This window comes from Cajanus cajan, chromosome 1 (genome assembly GCF_000230855.2).
Source record: "Cajanus cajan strain Asha chromosome 1, NIPB_CcT2T_4, whole genome shotgun sequence".
NCBI lineage: Eukaryota > Viridiplantae > Streptophyta > Magnoliopsida > Fabales > Fabaceae > Cajanus > Cajanus cajan.
Genome location: NC_138517.1, coordinates 49929600 through 49953801, shown reverse-complemented (window position 1 = coordinate 49953801; position 24202 = coordinate 49929600). Strand labels below are relative to the sequence as shown.

The 24202-nt window shown below is 40.4% G+C and overlaps 1 protein-coding gene across 1 annotated transcript; it reads right to left on the bottom strand.

Annotated features, from left to right (window-relative positions):
* Positions 1 to 5707: 5707 nt before the first annotated feature.
* Positions 5708 to 7894, bottom strand: LOC109793275 (uncharacterized). Its single transcript, XM_083069437.1, has 4 exons — positions 7771 to 7894; positions 7439 to 7561; positions 6371 to 7297; positions 5708 to 6315 (listed from the first exon to the last, which is right to left on the bottom strand). The coding sequence occupies exons 1-4, from the start codon at positions 7892 to 7894 to the stop codon at positions 5708 to 5710; spliced, it is 1782 nt and encodes a 593-aa protein (XP_082925563.1).
* Between the last annotated feature and the right edge of the window lie 16308 nt (positions 7895 to 24202).

Below are 24202 nucleotides of genomic sequence, written 5' to 3'. Positions count from 1 at the left end.
TCATTGTATTTCTTCTCTGGAATGGCCAATTTGTTTCACTTCCTTCTTGTCAACTCTCCTTGAAACTCCATATATTCTCCTGTGTCTAACTCTACTTTTCTTTCAACAATTATTTGTCTAGGCTCCAATTCCGTATACCTTTGTTGTTTAGACTTGGTAAGGAATCGTTGCTTGTCCAAACGGATTGAGCAACAGGTCGTGGAGCAGGCTCATCATTGTCTAAATCACTACAAGGGGGATTAGAGGAAGCTTGGCCCTTCCTTTTCTTTCTTGCAGGAACCTCGTGAGTGTGAAAAGTAGTCTTGGTCTTGGCCATTTAGAATCTGTTCAAATAAAAACAAGGAGCAACAAAATTAATCTGTTAGAACAACCCACAAGTAAGTAACTCAACAGGATATAAATGGCTCAACCCCTTGAAAGGGATGAGCGCCTTGATCACTGACGCTCTCTGCTTTCAATCCGCTCAGCGCCTTGAAACTGCTGAGCACTTTGAACACTATGAGTTTCTACCCTTAATCTGCTCAACGCCTTGGAAGCGCTGAGCGCTTTGACTCAGAGTTTGAAAATTGAAATTCTTTAGCTTGAAACCCCACAATCTATGGAAACCTTTCATGAAAACAACTTTAGGGCTTAAAATAAGGAAAACATTAGAAGTTCAAACCCTAATTCATGCATTGCAGAAATTATACACCTATGTGTGATTATAAGAACCACTGAGAATTAACCATTAAAACTGACTTCAAAGAACAGAGAGGAAAAGAAAATGGTAACCCTTCATGAATATGAACTTATGCAACAAAGAAGGAGGATCATAAAACATACCTGGAATCTGAATTGGTGTTGTGTGCAAGAAGAAGAAAAAGGGAGCAGAGCGCAATGTGAGTGAGAGTCTCAATTAGGGTTCTAATGTGAAGTGAACGGCTAGGGTTCCACAAAAGAAATGTTCTTTTAACTTCTAAGCATGTGGGATTTTTGTTTTAATTGGACCCAAGCCCGTCTCTCTCAGCTCAGCGCTTCAACTCCAGTGAGCTTTTTAATTCTAGATGCTGAGCCATTGAAAAGCGTTGAGCGCTTAGGCTCCAGAGGCTCCCTAAAATTTTGTTCCTCCCAGACACTCAACAACTCAGAGGCACTGAGCGCTTTGCTTCCAGAGACTACTCTTTAAAAATTTTCACATGAGGCGTTGAGTTGCTTAAAGGCGTTGGGCACCTTGATCCCATAGGCTACTCTGTTTTGCAACTGATATGAGGGGCTGAGCCCTTCACAGGAGTTGAGCCCTTACTTCCTGGAACAAAAAATTTATTACCTAACCTTGTATCTCCAACAAGCACACCTGAGAAGGGCTCAACCCCTGTGAAGGCATGTTGACTGGGTTGCCTCCCAGTAAATGGAATTAAGTTCAAAGCATGTTGACTGGGTTGCCTCCCAGTAAACGCTTCTTTATTGTCATTAGCTTGACACTTCACTCAGTCATGGATCATTGAGATGAATAACAGTGGTATGTTTCTCAACCTCACCACCTAAGTATGGCTTAATCCTCTGTCCATTCACCATCCAAGATCTTCCAGAATTTGGATCTTCCAACTCCACTACCCCATAAGGTTTGACTGATTTGATAAAAAAAAGGGCCTGACCATTTGGACTTAAGCTTTCCAGGGAATAATCTCAACCTGAAATTGAACAACACCTGTTGGCTTAGTTGGAAGTTTCTCTGTACAATCTTCCTTTCATGGTAGGACTTAACTTTGCTCTTATAGATTCAGGAAGATTCATAGGCCTGTAACCGCATTTCCTCAAGCTCATGTAATTGGAGCTTTCTTTTTTCACCTGCAGCTTTCACATCAAAGTTTAATGCTTTCAAAGCCCAATAGGCCCTGTGTTCCAACTCCACTGGGAGATGACAAGCCTTTCCATATACAAGCTAAAATAGAGAGAGTCCAATTGGAGTTTTATATGCTGTCCTGTAAGCCCACAATGTATCATCCAACTTCAAGGACCAATCTTTCCTTGAGCTAGCCACAGTCTTTTCCAAAATTCTCTTCAACTCCCTATTAGAAACCTCTGCCTGTCCATTTGTTTGACGATGGTAAGGTGTAGCTACTTTGTGTCTCACACCATAATGCTCTAACACCTTCTTCAGCTGTGAATTACAAAAATGAGAACCACCATCGCTAATGAGCACTCTCGGTGTTCCAAATCTGGTAAAGATATTCTTCTTTAAGAACTTGATCACCGTACGTGCATCAGCCTTCTGAGTTGCCATGGCTTCCACCCATTTAGAAACATAGTCCACAGCAACCAGAATGTACTCATTAGAATAGGAAGATGGAAGTGGCCCTACAAAATCAATTCCCCAGCAGTCAAAGACTTCAACTTCAAGAATGTTTTGCAAAGGCAACTCATGTCTTTTTGGAAATTCCTCTAGTTCTCTGACACTTATCACAATTTTTGCAGTGCTCATGAGAATCTTTAAAGATGGTAGGCCAATAAAATCCAGACTGAAGAATTTTTGCTATTGTGCGATCTCCATTGTAGTGACCTCCATAAGGTGAATTGTGGCAGTTCCACAAAATATCCTTAACTTCTGCACCTAAAACACATCTTCTCAACAAACCATCAGCACCAATCTTAAATAAATAAGGATCATCCCACACATAGTAAGCAGAATCCTTGAAGAATTTCTTTCTCTGCTGCCAATTGAGATCTTCTGGAATAACCCCGACTGCCTTAAAATTCGCCATATCAGCAAAACAAGGCCTTTCTTGCATAGAGAATAATTTCTCATCTGGAAATTCCTCATGGATTACACTTTCAAGTATGGTCACCTCTTCATTTTCTAGTCTTGACAGATGATCTACAATGTGGTTTTCATAGCCTTTCTTATCTTTGATTTAAATCAAATTCCTGTAACAACAGAATCCATCTTATCAGCCTTGGTTTGGAATCAGATTTAGTCAACAAATATTTAATGGCTGCATGGTCAGTGAACACAGTAATTTTAGAACCAATCAAATAAGAACGAAATTTCTCAAGTGCATAAACTATTGCAAGTAGTTCTTTTTTTGTGGTTGCATAATTCATTTGAGTTTCATTCAAAACCTAACTTGCATAGTGTATGTAATAGACTATGGCCAAGGCTAAGGAATCCAAGAGGTGATACATTGAAGGAACCAAGAGGAATGAGATGATGGACCATGGGCCAAGGGTCCAATCTCTAAAGCTATGGCCACCTTGAAGACCAGTGGGCTTTCCAAGCCCAAGGTACTCTTCAATTCGGACCACTCTATCATCAAGAGAAGGCATAGTTCTAGTTGTAAATATCTTGTACATAGTTCTCTTGTATAGGCTTATTTTTGCCTTTGTATTTCTGAGGCACTTTAGTTTCTTTTATTAGTCATTATATATTGATTCTAGGGTGGGTTACTTGGAGAGTTTGACTCCATTTAACCTCCTTTGTTGAAACACTCATTTTCTATTTTTTTAGTAGGAAAAGAGGGGTGGCATTTAGCAATGCTTGAAGGTGTGACTAGTAATTGGGCCAGAATTTGGCCTAGGCAAAATTTTACATATTGGACTCATTTTGCTCCTAATTTTTCATAGATTTGATTTAGCTAGGTTTAATCATCATTGGATGAACCTAAAAAAACCAAATCAAACATTTTTGAAATTAATTCAATGAGCCAAAAGAGACCAAATCTGCCCACCTTGCCTAGTCTCCTTTCTTTGACCGAATTGTTTCTCTAACCTTCAAGGAGATGAGAAGCTTGTGCTACAAGCTTCTCCTTATCTTGCTTCCCAAGCAAGCTAAGTCAGAATCTTTCTCCACAAGTTTCTAAACTCACCTAGAAGGTCAACTAACCTTACCATGGTTCCTAGTGAACCAGGGTTAAGGTTAGCTTGCTCCTTAAGCTACCTACCTCTATATATTTGTAATTTCTACTCTTGTAATCACTTTTGACATATTTTGAGAAATAGAATTCAGAATTCTCTCTCATTTCAAGAGTCCAATTTCGTGGAGAATCTCCTTCTCCTAGAAGCTTCACAAAGGAACTTCTCCTTTGTGCTTGGTTCCTCAAGTTTCTCTCCTTCAAGAGAAACTGAACCACCTTGGGAAGCATCTTCCAGCTTTTGAAGCCTGAACTCATCCAAATCTTCCATTGGCGTGAAGAACCTCAAGATAAGAAGGGACTTAGCATGGTTCAACTTGAAGAATATCAATCTTCTACAAGTAGTTCCATCAGTATGACTTGAAAAATCTTATTTTTCCTTTGACCCAAAATAGCACCTACTGCATAGTCACTAGCATCACACATTAGTTCAAAATCAATTCACAAGATGCTGAACACAATTTTTGTTTCATTCCAATCAGGGCTAGTGATTACATACGTTGAACACAATTTTTGTTTTAATAATGAAAAAGCAGACAAGAAATTATCAGCAAATTGAAATTTAACATCTTTCACGAGAAGATTGCTAAGTGGTTTAGCGATCTTTGAAAAATCTTAAATGAACCGCCTATAGAATCCAGCATGTCCTAGAAAGCTTCTGATTCCTTTCACATTTGTTGGTGGAGGACGCTTAGAGATGACCTCAACTTTGGCTAGATCCACCTCAATGCCTCTTCTAGAAATCTTGTGGCCAAGCACTATTCCTTCAGTCACCATAAAATGGCATTTTTCCCAGTTAAGAACCAAGATCAGAAAATATGGCTAGCATACACCTTTGAAATGTGGCTAGTGCGTTACATAATCCAAATGGCACTTTCCTGTATGGAAAAACACCAAAAGGACATGTGAATGTTGTCTTCTCTTGGTCCTTCGGGTCCACTGCTATCTAATTGTACCCAGAATAACCATCCAAAAAGTAGTAGTAGGCTGGACCCGCCAACCTCTCTAACATCCGGTCCATGAAGGATAAGGCTAAGTGATCCTTCCTTGTTGCCTGGTTCAGTTTCCGATAATCAATACACATTCGCCAACCAGTGACTGTTCTTGTAGGAATCAATTCATTTTTGTCATTCATCACCACTTTCATGCCTCCTTTCTTAGGAACCACTTGAATAGGGATAACCCAGGCACTATCGGAGATAGGATAGATCATGCCAGCTTCAAGTAACTTAATCACCTCTTTTCTGACCACCTCCTTCATTGTTGGTGCATCAAGATTCGGTGCATGTAGTATGAAGGACTAATACCTTTTAGATCAGACAAAGTCCATCCAGTAGCTCCTTCATTCGCCTTTAGAACTTCAACTAACTTCTTTTCCTCCTCCATTGATACAGAACTGCTGATTATGACTGGTTTGCCACCATTTGCTTCTAAAAACACATATTTGAGATGACTTGGAAATTGCTTCAGTTCTAACTTTTGAGATTGAGACTTTTCCTCCTTCTTTAAATCTTGCACATTTGTAGAATTAGGAGAAATCTCCTTTGCTTTATCCAACTCCTCCAAATATTTCTGAATTTCTTTTTCCTCCTCCTCATTGGTATCAATGACTGCATTCACCAATGCTTTCTCTAATGGTGTGGCTACTGAGAATTTTCTTTGAGCTTCCATACACACTTCATCAATCACATCCACTCTAAAGCAACCTTTCTTATCATTTGGATGTTTCATGGCTTCAAAAACATTAAAATTCACCTCATTATCCTGCACTCTAACCTTGAGTTTTCCATCATCAACATCAATGATGACCTTGGATGTTTTCATGAATGGTCGTGTCCCAGAATGAGAGGAACTTCAGAATCCTCCTCCATGTCCATGACAATAAAATCAACTGGAAACAAAAATTTACCAACCTTAACCAAGAGGTCTTCAACAATACCATGAGGATACTTTATAGATCTATCAGCCAGCTGCAGAGTCATCCTGGTAGGTCTCACCTCCACCTCACCTATCCTCTGTAACATAGATAAGGGCATAAGATTGATACTAGCCCCTAAGTCTAACAATGCCTTCCCCACAGAGAGATTACCAATGGTGACTGGCAAAGTGAAACTCCCTGGGTCTCTAGATTTTTGTAGAAGTAACTTCTGAATTATAGCACTGCAACCTGCCTCTAACTCCACTGTTCCATCCTCACTCAATTTTCTATTCTTTGTCATATGCTCCTTCATGAATCTTGCATAAGATGACATCTGTTCTAAAGCCTCTACAAAGGGTATGTTGATCTGCAACCTCTTGATTATATCAAGGAACCTTGCAAACTGGCGTTCCTTGTCTTTCTTTGATGGAGGAGGCCTAACAACTTCTTTCCCCTTCTTCTTACACTCCTCCCTCACATCTCCATCTCTACTCTCATTTTTCTCACTATCTTTTTATTTTTCTCATTTTTTCTGCCTCTTTATTCAACTCCACCTCTTTCTCACCTTCCAACTCAACTTCACTCTTATCTTCATCCACTCCATCTTTATTTTCTCTCAAATTATCACAAATCCCATTTCCTATCATAGTGCCTCTCCTGGTTGTAATTGACTGATAGTGCCCTTTAGGATTGACCTGTGTATTGGCTGAGAAATTGTTGCTTTGCTGATCTGCCAATTGCTTAGCCAACTGCCCTATTTGTACTTCCAGATTTCTGATAGAAGCTTCAATATTTTTTTGATTGGTTGTGGAAACCTGCATAAATTGTGTAAGAGCTTCCTCCATTTTTGATAACCTGTCTGGCTGATAAGAAGGTTGATTTTGATATGGCTTCTGTGGAGGTTGCCTTTGTGATGGCCCTGCTTCTTGCTTCCACCCAGAATACTGATTTTGATTATTCCTCCAGCCTTGATTCTGATTGTAATTGCCAGAGAAATTCCCTTGCCTTCCTGGATTATTCATGTAATTCACTTCCTCCTCCTGGTCTGGTTCAGAGATGGTGCAATGTCCATTTGGATGATCACCTGCACAAAAATCACATCTCATTACCTGCTGAGGGCGTGAAGATGATCCCACTTGAAGCTTGGACATCTGTTTCTTTAACTCTTCCATCTGTTGAGAAAGAAGCTTATTCTGAGCTAGAATTGCATTTTGAGTATCCAGTTCCAGAATTCCCCTTTTTATGGGTTGGCTTCTATCATGGTGAGCTTGGTAATCACTGGCTGCCAAAGCATCAATGATAGTGATTGCTTCCTCAGAATCCTTCATCATCATAGAACCACCTGCAGAAACATCCAATAACATTTTTGTTTGCGGCCTTAACCCATTACAGAACATGTTGAGCTGTGCAACATCATCAAACCCATGATTTGGGCATTTTCTCAATAAGGACTTATATCTTTCCCAAGCTTCACACAAAGGTTCATCAGCACCTTGAGAGAAGGTTGCTATTGCTAATTTAGCACTTATATATCTGGAAAGGGGAAAGAATCTAGCCAGAAACTTCCGCTCTACGTCCTCCCATCTAGTCAAGCTCTGATTTGGATGGGCCTATAGCCATGTCTTGTCTTTACCTGTCAAAGAAAAGGGAAATAATCGCAAATATATTGCTTCTTCATCTTCTCCAGGAATGCCCATAGTGCCAATGAGCTCATAGAAAGTGGATAGATGAGTGTAGGGATCTTCATGGTCCATCCCTGCAAATTGATTGGCAGTTATGAGAGATAATAGTGCTGGTTTCATTTCCACCCCCTTGGTTGGCCTGGCAATACTAGAGAAGTTCCTAGGACCCAACTGATGATTATATTCTCCTAAGAGTTTCCTTGGAGGATGATGATGTGGTCTATCACCACCCGGTCCATTGATTTAGGAGTAGAATGTTGAGTTGAAACTAAGGTGGAAGTACCTTCTTGTTCCTGTCTTTCCTGTTCAAGCTTCCTTTGTCGCCTTCTTTTTCTATTATTTTTCCTAGCTATTTTCTCAATCTCTGGATCAAATAGTAAATGCTCAGTAGGAATTTTACCTCGCATACAAAGATTGACTTAAATAGAAAAGTTAGAACAATCAGGTAAAGAATATATTTAACAAAAAGAAAACAGAAAAAAAATATATACAACAAGCTACATTAAGAATAATAAAAATCACAAACTATCTTGACATAATTCCCCGGCAACGGGGCCAAGAAACTTGTTGGTTTTCTGAGCAAGCACACCCAGGTCTCTGTAATATAGTTAAAAGGTTGTCGATCCTCAGGGACTTGTGAAGTAAGCTTTGATTTCTATTATACTAATTGGTACTTGTAAATTTAAAACTTGAGTAATTACACATGTTCAAAATTTGATGTGAATGATAGATCAAACTTAAGTAACCAAAAGTCAGATTAGATTTAAGAAAATAGATATGAGAAATAGTTGGGATTAGATTTCATCAATCTCCCTCCTATGCGTTCCTATTGATTATTTCAAATGATTCCATTACTCATGGCCATTGAGTTCTCTATATTCATTCATACCCAATTCCTTGACATAAGAAATTCTAAGATATTTAACTCAATGAATGATTCCTCACTTCGTTCAGTTAAATATCCTGTATTAAGAGTCAGAACTTATTACAACTATTAATTCCAAAATCATTCCGGATTTTTGAAACTAATAGGTGATTCATTCCAAGTCTAGATTCAGAAAAAGTTTTCCAACCAAATTCTAAATCCGAAATCAAAGATAAATGATCAGTTCATCAAAGTATTAAGAACAGAAACAAATCACTGACATTGAGTAATAGATGAGATATATATATGAATCAAAGAGGAATACAAAGGAGTTCGATGATTACATCAATCCAAACCCTAGAGCTTTAGCTCTCCATGGTACAAGAAATCACAGAAAAACAAGAAGAAAGGTAGAAGAAAGAGATCCTCTGAAGAATCGCGTCCCCACGAGCTCCAAAGTGCTCTATTTTCTGGTTCCTCTATGTTCTTCTCTTCGTGCAACTTGTGATGCCCCTTTTTCTTTATCCTCTACCATTTTATAAGTGCTGGAATTAAAACAGAGTAGGTAGGAAAGAGAAGAATCCGCTCAATGCCTTAAAATGACTAAGCGGTTTGAAGAATTCTTCATCATGAAGTAATATGAAGGGCTAAGCCCCTCAAATCTGTTGAGCGCCTGAGAGATTCTTCACTATTAAGCAAGCACAAGGGGTTGGGCGCTTCAGATCCGCTGAGTGCTCAGGAGGCAGAGAACACTCCTTCTTCCAGGGCCAAAACTGCTCAACGCCTTGGAGTGGCTGAGCGCCTCCAGTTTGGTGCACTTTTGAAGGGCTCTCTGGCTTGAAAGCGCTCAACCCTTTTGAAGGGCTGAGCCGTTTGCCTCCAAACTTCAAAACCTACAAAATGAATACAAAATATGATCAAAAGACTCATCGCTCCCTGTACTAACATAAATCAAAAGTCCCTCTTTGATTCTAAGCATATATTGACCAAAATTATATCAATATGTACAAAAATTGTGCTAGATAAGTGTCTCAAATTCATATTTCATCAGACTAGTTAGACACTTGTCGCCACCGGCCCGAAACGGGCTTTCGGCATTCGCGAAGGATGGTTGGACTCTTTTATTTGTTTGAAAATATGGATTGCTAGAATGACTTATTCTCAAACTGAGACCTCGTCAAACGAGCAATTTTATTAAAAGGCTCACCAATTCATGTTAATCCCAAGCGGGACCCTCCATGGATTAGCGGTTTTCATAAAAGGAAGGGTTCATGGAGTCGCCACCAATGTTTTCCTCAAAACATTGGAAAAAGAGGTTTAAAGCAATCGATTCAAAAATCGACTTCGGCCATGACAACCAGAGTCAGGTAAGGGAGTCGGTTACGCGTGGGGAAGGTGTTAGCACCCCACAGCGCCCCTTTCGGGTTCCCTATGACAGATTATTTAAAAAAATAATAGTGCAAAATTACTAAATTACCCCTATTTATTCTAAGCAATTATAAATTAACTATCTACATGATGACAGTTTAAATATGTACACACAGAAAGCGGTAAAAGAAGGGACTTTAAAGATATAAACCTTTGAAGCGTGCTTTCTTATATATCTTGACAGAAATTGGGAAGCGTTTTGGCGTTCCCTCCCTCTACAAGACCGCTCGCTCCCTCCTAAAAAATAATTTTTGACTTGGAAATCCGATGGATTTCCCTTCAACTTAGTTTGAGACTCAAGCAAAATGCTCAGAACTCAAAAACTTCGTCGGATCAACTCTCCGAGTGATTTCTAGGCAGAGCACTGCTCAAAAAAACCCAGAATACTCAAGAAGAGGGTTAAAACTGTGTGTGAAAGTGTGAAATGACGTCCCATTGACGTCATATTTATAGGGAAGAGGCTCAATACGGTTTATGAGGGTCAATATGGTCAACATTGAAATTTTGAACTAATACGGCCGTATTGAATTCAATACGGCCGTATTGAAGTTCAAAAAACCTCAATACGGCCGTATTGAAGTTCAGTGCGGCCGTATTGAAGTTCAGTGCAGCCGTATTGAATTCAATGCAGCCGTATTGAAGTTCAGAAACTTCAATACGGCCGTATTGAGTTCAGTGCGGCCGTATTGAAGTTCAAAATGTTCAATACGGCCGTACTGAACCTCTGGGAGGCCGTATTGGGCTTCATTCCTCCCACTTTTTTTATTTTAGCTATCCTAAGACCTCTAGACCTATAGAGAACCTTCCTTGGGCCTTCTGGAAGTCCTTCTGGCTGATCTTCCTTCAGTCTTCGAGAGTCTTCAAGCTTTATTTCCGACCCGGACAATTTTAGGGGTCTACAGCTGCCCCCCCTTTACTTAGTCGGACGGCCTTTTGGTGTACCGGCTGACAAGTAAAGGAGTTGACCCAATTGTCCGGGTGATGTGCCAACCTTCTGACTTGTAGCGTCTTTCGGTGGAAAATTGTTGAGTAGCCTCTCCAGGTTGTTGCATACCTCGGCGCTTCTGACAACCTCGGTAGCTAAGTTTACCCTCTCCAGGGTCAACTTCACTCGACGCCCGAGCCGGAAGTTGAACACCAACGTGCCTCTGACGACGCTGATGGTTGAGTACTGTCTCTCCAGACCTTGAGTACTGTCTCTCCAGACTTTGAGTATCGTCTCTCCAGACTTTGAGTACCGTCTCTCCAGACTTTGATTGAGTACCGTCTCTCCAGACTTTCTTTGAGTACCGTCTCTCCAAACTTTGTTTGAGTACCGTCTCTCCAGACTTTGTTTGAGTACCGTCTCTCCAGACTTTGTTTGAGTACCGTCTCTCCAGACCTTGTTTGAGTACCGTCTCTCCAGACCTTGTTTGAGTACCGTCTCTCCAGACCTTGTTTGAGTACCGTCTCTCCAGACCTTGTTTGAGTATCGTCTCTCCAGACCTTGTTTGAGTACCGTCTCTCCAGACCTTGTTTGAGTACCGTCTCTCCAGACCTTGTTTGAGTACCGTCTCTCCAGACTTAGGCAACTGAGTTTGCCCTCTCCAGGGTCTGCGTCCGTGTCTTCTGATCACTTCGGCAATGCGAGTTTACCCTCTCCAGGGATTTGTGATGATTTTGTCTCCACAGTCCACGATGCTGCTTCGACGATTGTTTTTTGATTTTTGTGCCACTGAGGGCTGGATAACGCAGGGATCCGTCTAGGGGATGTGCAGTCATTCATAGGTTCTTGTGCCCCAACTTGCATTTGCATAGTTGGTACCCATGGGGAATTTCTGACTCCTTGGGGTGTAGACACAGATGCTCTTCTTGAATTGAGCGATGCCTTATGTTTGGCTGACGTCCTTTGACGTTGGTGGAGTATCCCGATTATCCTTATTCGGGTGTCTCTCTTTGATTTTCTGATTTTGTAGCCTCTATGTAGGCTATTATCCACTGGGGGTTCTGGATGTTGGTTTTGATTTTGTCTCCACAGTCCACGATGCTGCTTTGACGATTGTTTTTGATTTTGATGCCACTGAGGGCTGGATAATGCAGGGATCCGTCTAGGGGATGTGCAGTCATTCATAGGTTTTTGTGCCCCAACTTGCATTGCTTAGTTGGTACCCATGGAGAATTTCTGACTCCTTGAGGTGTAGACACAGATGCTCTCTCTCTGGGTTGAGCGATGCCTTATGTTTGGCTGTCGTCCTTTCGACGTTGTGGAGTGTCCCGGTTATCCTTATTCGGGTATCTTTTTTGTTTTTCTGGTTTTGTCGCCTCTGTGTAGGCTGTTATCCGCTGGGGGATTTTGTCATTGATTGTGATTAGCCTCTTCTGTTAGGCAGATCATCTTGATGTTCAATGATTGGCTAAGAGCCGGATTCCACTTGGGGAATGATTATTGATCTTTTTGATCTTTTCCTTTTTGTAGGAATGCCTCTTGAGTAGGCGACTGGGGATTTGGGGATCTTATGTATCCCGGAGTATTATTTAGGAAGCCTCTACAGGCTTAGACTCACTCAACGCCTGAGTTGGAGAGCTATCTTCCACTGAGGAAGTTTTAAGTCCTTTGACTAGATATACTGCTTGGGCGATCGTGCTTCCATTGGGAATTTTGTCGATCTTGCTTTGATAGCTCTCGCTGGGGATTTGTTCCGTGAGCTTGAGTTGGGGTTTCTCTGGGGAGTATTATTTCTGCGAGCCTCTCCAGGCTCAATTATTCTGATGAGAGTATTATTTCGGCAAGCCTCTCCAGGCTCAATTATTCTGTATGAGTATTATTTCGGCAAGCCTCTCCAGGCTCAATTATTTTGAGAGAGTATTATTTCGGCAAGCCTCTCCAGGCTCAATTATTCTGTGGGAGTATTATTTCGGCAAGCCTCTCCAGGCTCAATTATTCTGCTCATTTATTCTGTATGAGTATTATTTCGGCAAGCCTCTCCAGGCTCAATTATTCTGTACGAGTATTATTTCGGCAAGCCTCTCCAAGCTCAATTATTCTGAAAGAGTATTATTTCGGCAAGCCTCTCCAGGCTCAGTTATTCTGAGAGAGTATTGTTTCGGCAAGCCTCTCCAGGCTCAATTATTCTGAAGGAGTATTATTTCGGCAAGCCTCTCCAGGCTCAATTATTCTGATGAGGGAGTATTATTTCGGCGAGCCTCTCCAGGCTCAATTTATTCTGAGAGAGTATTATTTCAGCAAGCCTCTCCAGGCTCAATTATTCTGTATGATGAATTGTTTCTTTGTTCAGCCCGAGAATGCGAGCTGAGACGTCTTTTGGAGAGTATTATTTTGGCAAGCCTCTCCAGGCTCATTTTATTCTGTATAATTTGTTGGATTTTTGGTATTTTGCCTTTTTGTTGATTTTGGCTTTTTCTGTGTTTTTGCCTTTTTTGTTGATTTTGGCTTTTTCTGTGTTTTTGCCTTTTTTGTTGATTTTGGCTTTTTCTGTGTTTTTGCCTTTTTTGTTGATTTCGGCTTTTTCTATACAGAAATGTCTCTGAGGAGTATTATTTTGGCAAGCCTCTTCAGGCTCATTTATTCTGAGAGAGTATTATTTCGGCGAGCCTCTCCAGGCTCAATTATTTTGTGGGAGTTATTCTGAAGGAGTATTATTTCGGCAAGCCTCTCCAGGCTTAGTTATTCTGAAGGAGTATTATTTCGGCAAGCCTCTCCAGGCTCAATTATTCTGTATGGTGAGAGAGTATTGTTTCTGCAAGCCTCTCCAGGCTTAATTATTCTGAGGAAGTATTTTTTCAGCAAGCCTCTCCAGGCTCAATTATTCTGTACAAACTGAGGAGTATTGTTTGTATCCTTGCCTTTTTTCGTTTTCGGCTTTTGTTGACTGCTGTCATACACAAGCAATTTTCTATTTTTTTCTATTTTTATGCAATTGCCTCATGATAAGGTCTTTGAATGTGTGCGTGATGCACAAAATGCAAGTTTAATTATTTTATTAATTTGTTGTTTTTTAGAAAAAATGAATGGCTCCCCCTATCCTCTTCTTCTTGGAGGAATTTTGTCATCGACGTGAGGGAGGATTTCTGTTATTGCCAATACGGCCGTTATTCATTTCAGTATGCCCGTATTGTATTGAAAATTTGTTCATAACCCTAATTTTGGTACGGGCGTACTGAACATGATACGGGCGTATTGTTTTTCTGAAGTTTATATTTTTTTGTTTTTTTCAATAAACAGAGAATAAGTGATCTTCCATTACACATATCATCTGTATGCATGTATGCAGTATGATGCACCTAATTCTATTTGATTCACTTTTCAAAAGAATTAACCGATGCGTTTCTGTGTTTGGATTTTTGCCATTCCTCTAGACGGGCTGTGTGCTGCCGATTTCTGTAACCGAGGAATGATGCATGTTATATTGAGATTTGGTGTCATCAACCAAATGATTTTCCTTTCCTTTAGAAGATGTGTCAACCCTCCTATTGACTACTATATCTCCATGTTTCCACTAGATTATTCAAAAATCGTTTGGGACAAGAGAGAAAAGAAGGAAAGGATATATTTTTTTTTTCGAAAGTTTGTGTTTTAGAGGGGATTATTTATTTTTTGAAAAATGGATTTTGTAAGAATGGCTTGGCCAATGGTAGGCTTAAGTGTTTAGGCTTGTTTGATTAAACACTTATGAAGTTAAGCACGTCTTGGTTATTAACATTTGTGATTTGACAACTTGGATAGCTTTTCTTGAGCCCCTTTGTTGAATTCAGTGGGTGGTACCATCATGGATTTATTCTGTTTTTCGATTGCCCTAACTTTTGCCTAAAACACCCATTTGTGGAGTTTTAGCGGGCTTTTGTTTTTGTTCATTATTTTGTAACCCTAATTTTTGCCTAGGTCACCCTCTTGTGGGATTCCTAGCGGGTCTTTTGCTCTTATTTTTGCGCAGTCCCCTTTTTGGGTTTCCTGCCGAGCTTTCTTTTTATTTTTAGGATTTTTGTCCTGAATGGATTTCTTTTTATCCATGATGGCACTTATTGAAGCCAAGGAAAGGTGCTCCAAGTTGTCGTGCACACTTCCACACAAAATGATGTGGGTTTATTGATTATTAAGACGATTTTAACCTCACTTATGTTCATTCAAACAGGGTTAAATAATGTGGTTTAGAATTTTTATTGCAAGCAAGAAAAGAAGCAATAAGAAATAATGAAGAATGATTTTATTATAATCATAGTGGAAACATGTGCCCTATCGAGGCTCGGGGGTCGGGCTGTCCCGGAGGAGTAATCTCTAATAGTCATCAGGTTTACACATCCCTATCGGAAGGAGAAAAACACTTGATGACGACAGCAGGCCTTGATATTTGTGAACCAGCCTTCCTAAAGATCTGGCTTAAAGAACGTCGAGAAGGATCTTGGTTTCTCTTCGTCCTTTGATCTTTATAAGGGTTGTATCCTAACCCTTGTTTCCCCGGATTATCCTTGATAATGGGTAGCTCCGGGATTCCTTGGGAGTCCTTGCCTAATCCTTGTCCTGGCAAGTATCCGTTCTTGGTGAGCATGGAGGCTACCTTCTTCATTTCTCGGGGAAACGTTTCGACATTGGCGATTTCCAATGCTTGGAAGGCGGTTTCTAAAGCTTCCTCCGCTGCATCCACGTAAGGTATGGTGGATGGTTTGCTGATGAGTATGTCATCTTCAGCTTGTACAGTCACCAGTTTGTCACCCACTATGAACTTGACTTTCTGGTGGAGCGTAGAGGGTACAGCTTTCGCATCATGAATCCAAGGTCGGCCGAGGAGACAGCTGTATGCGGGAGTAATGTCCATCACTTGGAATTCGACATTAAAGATAGTGGGTCCAATTTGGATTGGAAGATTGATCTCTCCCACCACTTCTCTTTTAGAACCATCGAAGGCTCGAACGATCATGTTGTTCGGGCGCATTTGGACTCCCTTGATTGCCAATTGCTTGAGCGTTCTTTTTGGCATCACATTCAAGGAAGATCCATTATCTACCAAGACTTTAGCGATGTGATACTCCTTGCACTTTACAGAGATGTGCAAGGGCTTGTTATGATTCGGTCCCCCAGCGGGGATTTCTTCATCGGTGAAGGTGAGGTGATCACTAGCCGTGATGTGACTAACAATCCCCTCAAACTTGTCTTGGGAGATAGTGTGCGACACATATGCCTCGTTCAAGACTTTCGACAGAGCTTGCCGACGCGGTTCGGAACTTAGGATCAACGACAACAGCGTAATCTTTGCTGGCGTCCTATGAAGTTGATCCACGATGGAGTACTCGCTCTGTCGGATAAACTTTAACAGCTCGTCAGTCTCCTCCTCGGATTCTCTTTCCTCGGTTTTCTTTTCTTCTTTTTCTTTATTCTTGGGGGCTTTATCATGAAGATCTTCGGGAGTGTAGATCCTGCCACTCCTAGTCATGCCCCCAAGTCCAGCGATGTTAGAGATATCGCTGTAGGCAGAAGAATGGATGTCGTATATCCACGGCACAGCCTTATTTGATTCGTAGGGGAAAGGTCTTGGAGCAGTGATCCTTAATGGTGTTGGACCTTCCCCTTTATTCGTCTTGATTACCAACAACGGAGTTGATGTGCGCTCGCTTGGCGCGGTTGTTGGCTTACACTTAATAACAAATGGCGTGCGATCCATCTTGAACATACGCATCGATTATTTCTTTCTTTTTATTAATGTTTATTAATGATTTATTGGGAGGGATGTATGAAATGCAAACCTAGATCCCTCCATGATCTTTGATAAGAATGCATGATATGAGATGATGGCGATGAATATGCATGCATTGTGTTTATTCAACTAAGCATTATCATGTTTTTAGGATGTCCCTAAGATGATGCATGATATTGCTTGGTTTGGATAAATAACCCTTTTTTCCTTTTTTTGGGTATTTTGTTTTTTGTATTTTTTTTGGGTGAAAAGGGAAACTACCTACATGAATGTGATGAAGGTAGATGTTAACACCATGCAATGGAAGATCCTTATTCCTATTTATTTTTATTTTAAAAGAATAGGAATGTTGTATGTTTAAAGAAATGCAATGTATGCTCAAACAATTTCACATAAACAATGCACAAACAATTCACTCATCCACGAACAATCACGAGCGAATCACGAGGTAGGGGTATCCTGCAGAAAAGTGCATATTCAAGGTGGATCTAACTGTTCTCACCGGTCTGAGGCCCCCAAGGTGCCCCCATTATAGGGACCCAATTCCTCTCGTCGTAAGCCGATGGAAAGCTCCAACGCACTGTCGGACTCGAGTTCATGGTTATCACCTTGAGTGATGCTTTCCGACAACGGTCTACGGGCACCTATAGACCCATTCGACAACCGGCCGTACTAACATCCACTCCCTATGGCTTACCACTCATGCCCCCGGGTATAGAGGGAACTGTTGTGTGCAAAGGTTTGTGTGCAGTTTTTATTTCAAACAATTGCAGAAAATTAAACAAACAACAGTTATTAAAGCCATATAAATAAACATGTTATCATACAAGCAAGGGGTAATGAAGTAATTTTAACTATTATTTGTTAAAAATAATCTGTCACTAAATGGGACTGACTCTCGAGGCTTCCCCAGTGGAGTCGCCATCTGTCGCCACCGGCCCGAAACGGGCTTTCGGCATTCGCGAAGGATGGTTGGACTCTTTTATTTGTTTGAAAATATGGATTGCTAGAATGACTTATTCTCAAACTGAGACCTCGTCAAACGAGCAATTTTATTAAAAGGCTCACCAATTCATGTTAATCCCAAGCGGGACCCTCCATGGATTAGCGGTTTTCATAAAAGGAAGGGTTCATGGAGTCGCCACCAATGTTTTACTCAAAACATTGGAAAAAGAGGTTTAAAGCAATCGATTCAAAAATCGACTTCGGCCATGACAACCAGAGTCGGGTAAGGGAGTCGGTTATGCGTGGGGAAGGTGTTAGCACCCCACAGCGCCCCTTTCGGGTTCCCTATGACAGATTATTTAAAAAAATAATAGTGCAAAATTACTAAATTACCCCTATTTATTCTAAGCAATTATAAATTAACTATCTACATGATGACAGTTTAAATATGTACACACAGAAAGCGGTAAAAGAAGGGACTTTAAAGATATAAACCTTTGAAGCGTGCTTTCTTATATATCTTGACAGAAATTGGGAAGCGTTTTGGCGTTCCCTCCCTCTACAAGACCGCTCGCTCCCTCCTAAAAAATAATTTTTGACTTGGAAATCCGATGGATTTCCCTTCGACTTAGTTTGAGACTCAAGCAAAATGCTCAGAACTCAAAAACTTCGTCGGATCAACTCTCCGAGTGATTTCTAGGCAGAGCACTGCTCAAAAAAACCCAGAATACTCAAGAAGAGGGTTAAAACTGTGTGTGAAAGTGTGAAATGACGTCCCATTGACGTCATATTTATATGGAAGAGGCTCAATACGGTTTATGAGGGTCAATACGGTCAACATTGAAATTTTGAACTAATACGGCCGTATTGAATTCAATACGGCCGTATTGAAGTTCAAAAAACCTCAATACGGCCGTATTGAAGTTCAGTGCGGCCGTATTGAAGTTCAGTGCAGCCGTATTGAATTCAATGCAGCCGTATTGAAGTTCAGAAACTTCAATACGGCCGTATTGAGTTCAGTGCGGCCGTATTGAAGTTCAAAATGTTCAATACGGCCGTACTGAACCTCTGGGAGGCCGTATTGGGCTTCATTCCTCCCACTTTTTTTATTTTAGCTATCCTAAGACCTCTAGACCTATAGAGAACCTTCCTTGGGCCTTCTGGAAGTCCTTCTGGCTGATCTTCCTTCAGTCTTCGAGAGTCTTCAAGCTTTATTTCCGACCCGGACAATTTTAGGGGTCTACAACACTTATCAGGAACTTTATTTCCTTTTATTTCTCATTGTATATTGTTTCTAAGGTAGGTTACTTGGGAACTTTGACTCCATTTAACCTAACCTTGAAGTACATTCTTTTTCTATTTTTTAATAGTAAGAGTGGGGCTGGCAATTAGCAATGCTTGAAGGTATGATTAGTAATTGGGCCTAGGAAAATTTTTACATATTAGACTTGTTTTGCTTCTAATTTTTCAAGGATTTGACTTAGCTAGGTCTCGCCAAAAACCGGTTTGGAGCAAACTAACCTAAATGGCCGCCTAGCCTTAGTTCTCATTTTTGGTTGAATTTCCTCTTCACTCACCTAAGCTTGAGAAGCTTGTGCTACAAGCTTCTCCTTAGCTTGCTTCCCAAGCAAGCTAAGTGAGAAGCTTGCTCCATAATTTTCTAGACTCACTTGGACAGTCAAGTAACCTTACCATGGTTCCTAGTGAACCATGGTTAAGGTTAGCTTGCTCCTTAAGCTACCTCTCCCCATATATTTGTAAACCTTACCTTATACCACACTTTTGACATATATGCGAATAAGAATTCAGAAATTCTCTCTCATTCAAGAGTCTCTAAAATCGTGAGAATTTTCCTTCTCCTAGAAGCTTCACAAAGGAACTTCTCCTCTGTGCTTAGTTCCTCAAGTTTCTCTCCTTCTAGAGAAACCGAACCTCTTTGAGTTGCATCTTCAAGCTTTTAAGCTTGAATCTTATTCATTCATCCATTGACGTGAAGAACCTTAAGAGAAGAAGGGATTTGGACAGTTCAACTTGAAGAAACAACAATCTTCTTCAAGATGTTCCATCACTAAATCAGAGCAATTCGTATATCATAGCAGGTTCACATATTATTAATGTACTACGGCTCTCACCCTTAGTATATGCTCTCCCCTTTGTAATCATAAAAAAGAAATAGATGAATTTCGAAGAGAAATTTCATACCAGGATAAATAACATAACAGAGCGAGATCATACATATCAAAACCATAACTTTGAGTAGAGCATTCCATACATCAAAACAATAACATTGGATGAAAAATGTATATTGAATTGCATTGAATTAGAAATGTATACAATGAGAAGAATATATACAACAGAATAAATAAAGAATACACCCAATTATTCTCCCCTGACTTGGTTATCCCTAAGCCAGTTTATACAAATTATTTTGTCCTCCCTAAAGTGATCATGAGGACGAAGGTGGATCCCTGGGAAGCTTAGACGCCATCAAGTTGAACAAATAGTCCAACTTGCTGTCCAGATCTACTCTGAATTTGTTGAATGTCTCTATAGAGACATATTGATGTGCATGTTCAAACATAGATGGAAGAGCCTTAGGAGGGGTAGATGCTACAATTGGCTTAGCATAGATAGGCTCAGACGTGGGTGATTCAGACATTTCCATTTTAGAAGGAGCATCCCAAGGCATAGGCATGCCTGGTTTCCACAAGGGAATGTTCTTGCACCAGTCATAGATGGGAGCTTTATACCATGAGTCTGTAACTACCTTCCATTCATCTTTATAGAGATTTATGTTGAATAGCGCAGAATGGATGAAGTATTCCTTACTGAGAGTGTCCAGGTTTGGCTCGCGTCTTTCATTCCGAAGAAAGGCGGCAGATGTGTCAGAGAAGTGCATTATCTTGCATGGAGACATCCAATGATATCCACGTAGCATAAGTCTCTTTCCCTTTTCTTTGTCTGAAATACTAAACGAATTGGCCTCCTAACTGCACCTATGCATGAAGTTTTGATAATGCTTCTCAATGTTGTCTTTAGTGCATTGAAGTGCGTTTATAGGGTCTTGTGGCTTGTCCAAACTTACCCCTGGATAGTGGCAAACCTCAAACCTTGATGGTTTGGGCACTGGTCCAAGATGAAGTGCGGGATCCTTCATCTTGTTTTGATCCACTGGAGGAAGACGAGGGCAAATACGGTCAGGGTTGTCGCCACCGGCCCGAAACGGGCTTTCGGCATTCGCGAAGGATGGATGGACTCTTTTATTTGTTTAAAAAATATGGATTGCTAGAATGACTTATTCTCAAACTGAGACCTTGTCAAACGAGCAATTTTATTAAAAGGCTCACCAATCCATGTTAATCCCAAGCGGGACCCTCCATGGATTAGCGGTTTTCATAAAAAGGAAGGGTTCATGGAGTCGCCACCAATGTTTTACTCAAAACATTGGAAAAAGAAGTTTAAGGCAATCGATTCAAAAATCGACTTCGGCCATTACAACCAGAGTCGGGTAAGGGAGTCGGTTACGCGTGGGGAAGGTGTTAGCACCCCACAGCGCCCCTTTTGGGTTCCCTATGACAGATTATTTCTAAAAATAATAGTGCGAAATTACTAAATTACCCCTATTTATTCTAAACAATTATAACTTAACTATCTACATGATGACAGTTAAATATACACACAGAAAGCAGTAAAAGGAAGGTCTTAAGAAGAAACCTTTGAAGCGTGCTTTTATATTCAAGTAAAACTGGGAAGCTTTTTGGCGTTCCCTCGCTCTACAAGCCCGCTCGCTCCCTCCTAGAAAATTTTAACTATGGAAATCCGGAGGATTTCCCTTCGACTCAGTTCGAGACTCAAGCAAAAAGCTCAGAACTCGAGAACTTTGTCGGATCAACTCTCCGAGTGATTTCTAGGCAGAGCACTGCTCAAAAAAACCCAGAATACTCAAGAAGAGGGTTAAAACTCAGTGTAAAAGTGTAGAATGACGTCCAAATGACGTCTTATTTATAGGGAACAGGCGCAATACGGGCCCTGGAGTCAATACGGCCCGTATTGAAGTTTTGAACTACAATACGGCCGTATTGAATTCAGTACGGCCGTATTGAAGTTCAAGAAACCTCAATACGGCCGTATTGAGTTCAGTGCGGCCGTAGTGAAGTTCAGAAACTTCAATACGGTCGTATTGAGTTCAGTGCGGCTGTATTGTAGTTCAAAATGTTCAATACGGCCGTACTGAACTTTTGGGAGGCCGTATTGGGCTTCATTCCCTCCATTTCCTTATTTTGAGCTATTACAAGACCTCTAGACCTACAGAGAATCCTCCTAGGGCCTTCCATGAGTCCTTCTGGCTGACTTTCCTTCAGTTCTCGTTCTTGAATGCGCTTCGTCTAATGCTCGATCATTTTCCTTCTTGTGCTATACTTGGCTTCGTTTGACCTTTCCATCTGATGCTTGAAGCTTTCCTTCCTTTGTCTTGGTTCTAGTATAGGAAGTCGCATATGCTTTGTTCTTCAACTTTCCTGTACTTATGTTTTTCCGAAACACTAACACACATGTTAAAAATAACAATATGTATTATATTTGTCTCATTCAAAACTTTGCTGGGAATTGCTTCGTCTAACTTAACAGTTTGTTATGGCAAAAATTTGAATTTGGAACGACCTATTCCAAATGAATTTTTTGTTTATAACAACCTAGGTTAGAATAGCCCATTCTGGATTTGGAATAGTCCATTCTAACCTAGGTTTTTATGCCTTTTTAATGTTTTGGAATTGTTTGTTCTAGTTTGGGAATGACCCATTCCAAGTTCTTATTTCAGCCTTTTGTGCTTTTGGGCTTCTTGATGTTGTTCCAGTCTATTCAGGTGTCATATTGGACATTCAAAGTTTTCTTGTCTTGCTTTGGATACCTAGGAAGAAATTGGGTGTCTACAATTTCTCCTCTTTACTTATACTTTGGATGGCTATATATTGCTTTTCCAAAGTCAAGTAAAGACATAGACATTTCATCTAGATATTCTTTCTATTTTTTCGTATAGGTGCCTCCACATCTCTTCTTTAAGATAGATGGGCTTGCCCGCGTCCTTGTTCCTTGGAGTAATTGAGTGTTGGGTTACATGCTCTATTGGGGAATAAGGATGGAAAAATGTACCATCTCAACCTTTAACTTCATACGGATGCTTTGTACTGCTTCTACTTGCCTCGAGATGATGAGGTGAAGATCTTATAGAGTTCACTGTAGAGTCAGTATGTTCTAAGATCAACCTCTCGATGTTAGACTGATATTAAGACTTCAACTAGCCTTTTTGTGAGTGTTGATGAGTATATTCTAAGCTCGGCCTCTCTAGGCTGGACTGACATTAAGGTTTTAGTCAGCCTTTTCTGAGTGTTGATGAGTATATTGTGAGTTGAGCCTCTCTAGGCTAGATTGACATTAAGGCTTCAGCTGACCTTTTCTAAGTGTTGATAAGTATATTCTAAGCTAAGCCTCTTCAGGCTGGACTAACATTAAGGCTTCAGCTGGCCTTTTCTGAGTTTTGATGAGTATATTTTTGAGCTTAGCCTCTCTAGGCTGGACTAACATTAAGGCTTTAACCGACCTTTTTTGAATGTTGATTAGTATATTCTAAGCTCAGTCTCTCTAGGCTGAACTAACATTAAGGCTTCAGTCTACCTTTTTCAAGTGTTGATAAGTATATTCTAAGCTTAGTCTCTCTAAGCTGGACTGACATTAAGGCTTCAGTTGTCCTTTTCCGAGCATTGATGAGTATATTCTAAGCTCAACTTCTCTAGGTTGGACTGACATTAAGGCTTCAGTTGGCCTTTTCCAAGTCATGGTGATTCTTATGAAGGAAATAGGTATATTATGAGCTCAGCCTCTCTAGGCTGGACTAACATTAACGCTTTAGCTGGCCTTTTTTGAGTTTTGATGATACTATTTTTGAGGAACATGATAGTTTCGTCGACTTTGTTGTTCATAGGATGCCCTTGGGGATGTTGGGCAAAGGATGCTTGATGTGCACTTGTTTTGGATCTGAGTTTAACAAGATATGGGTGATACCCTTGTTGTGTGAGTATTGTGTCGCCTTTCCAAGCGTGGTCACTAGGGAATGGATGAGTGGTAGAGACTCTAATGTTGCCCCTGTCATGTGAGTATCATGATCCTTCTCCTGACGTTTCATTTGCGATGGAATATGTGGCTTGAAGATGCGTGGTTGAGTTGTAGATGGTTTTGATCTTCATTGGATTTCTTGACTTAAACACCAGGTGGGATTATTATTATGGGGAGACACTTCCCTTTACTTGTGGATGAATCCCCCGTGCTGAGGATTTTTGATGGTATCCTTACTTGCATGGACATGAGATGATGAGCAAAGAATAGGACCACTGGTATCGAGAGCCTTGGTTCTTCAAGGGTACCACTTTCTTTATCTCTAAAAATATTCGGTCATGTCATGTATTCCTTACATGTCTTCTAAGTGTGCCTAAATGAATCATCATCATTGCCATATTTTGATGATCCATAAATCTCTTCTCATGTGTTGATTCATACCATTTGTTCTTTGTGAATCATCTTGGCATTTTAGGCTTTCTTATTTAGGTTCTTGCCTTTTTCTTTAAATTTTTGAGTTGTTGGAAATTTTAGGCTGCATGTTATACATTAATGTTTTTATTTTTTTAATCCATCCGGTTTTGTCATGAGCTTGTCTCTTTGAACTACCTTGAAAAAAAAACTTCCAAGTTTTTATGCTTAACCATTGAAATGAGAAAAATATGACATGCATGCCATATGTT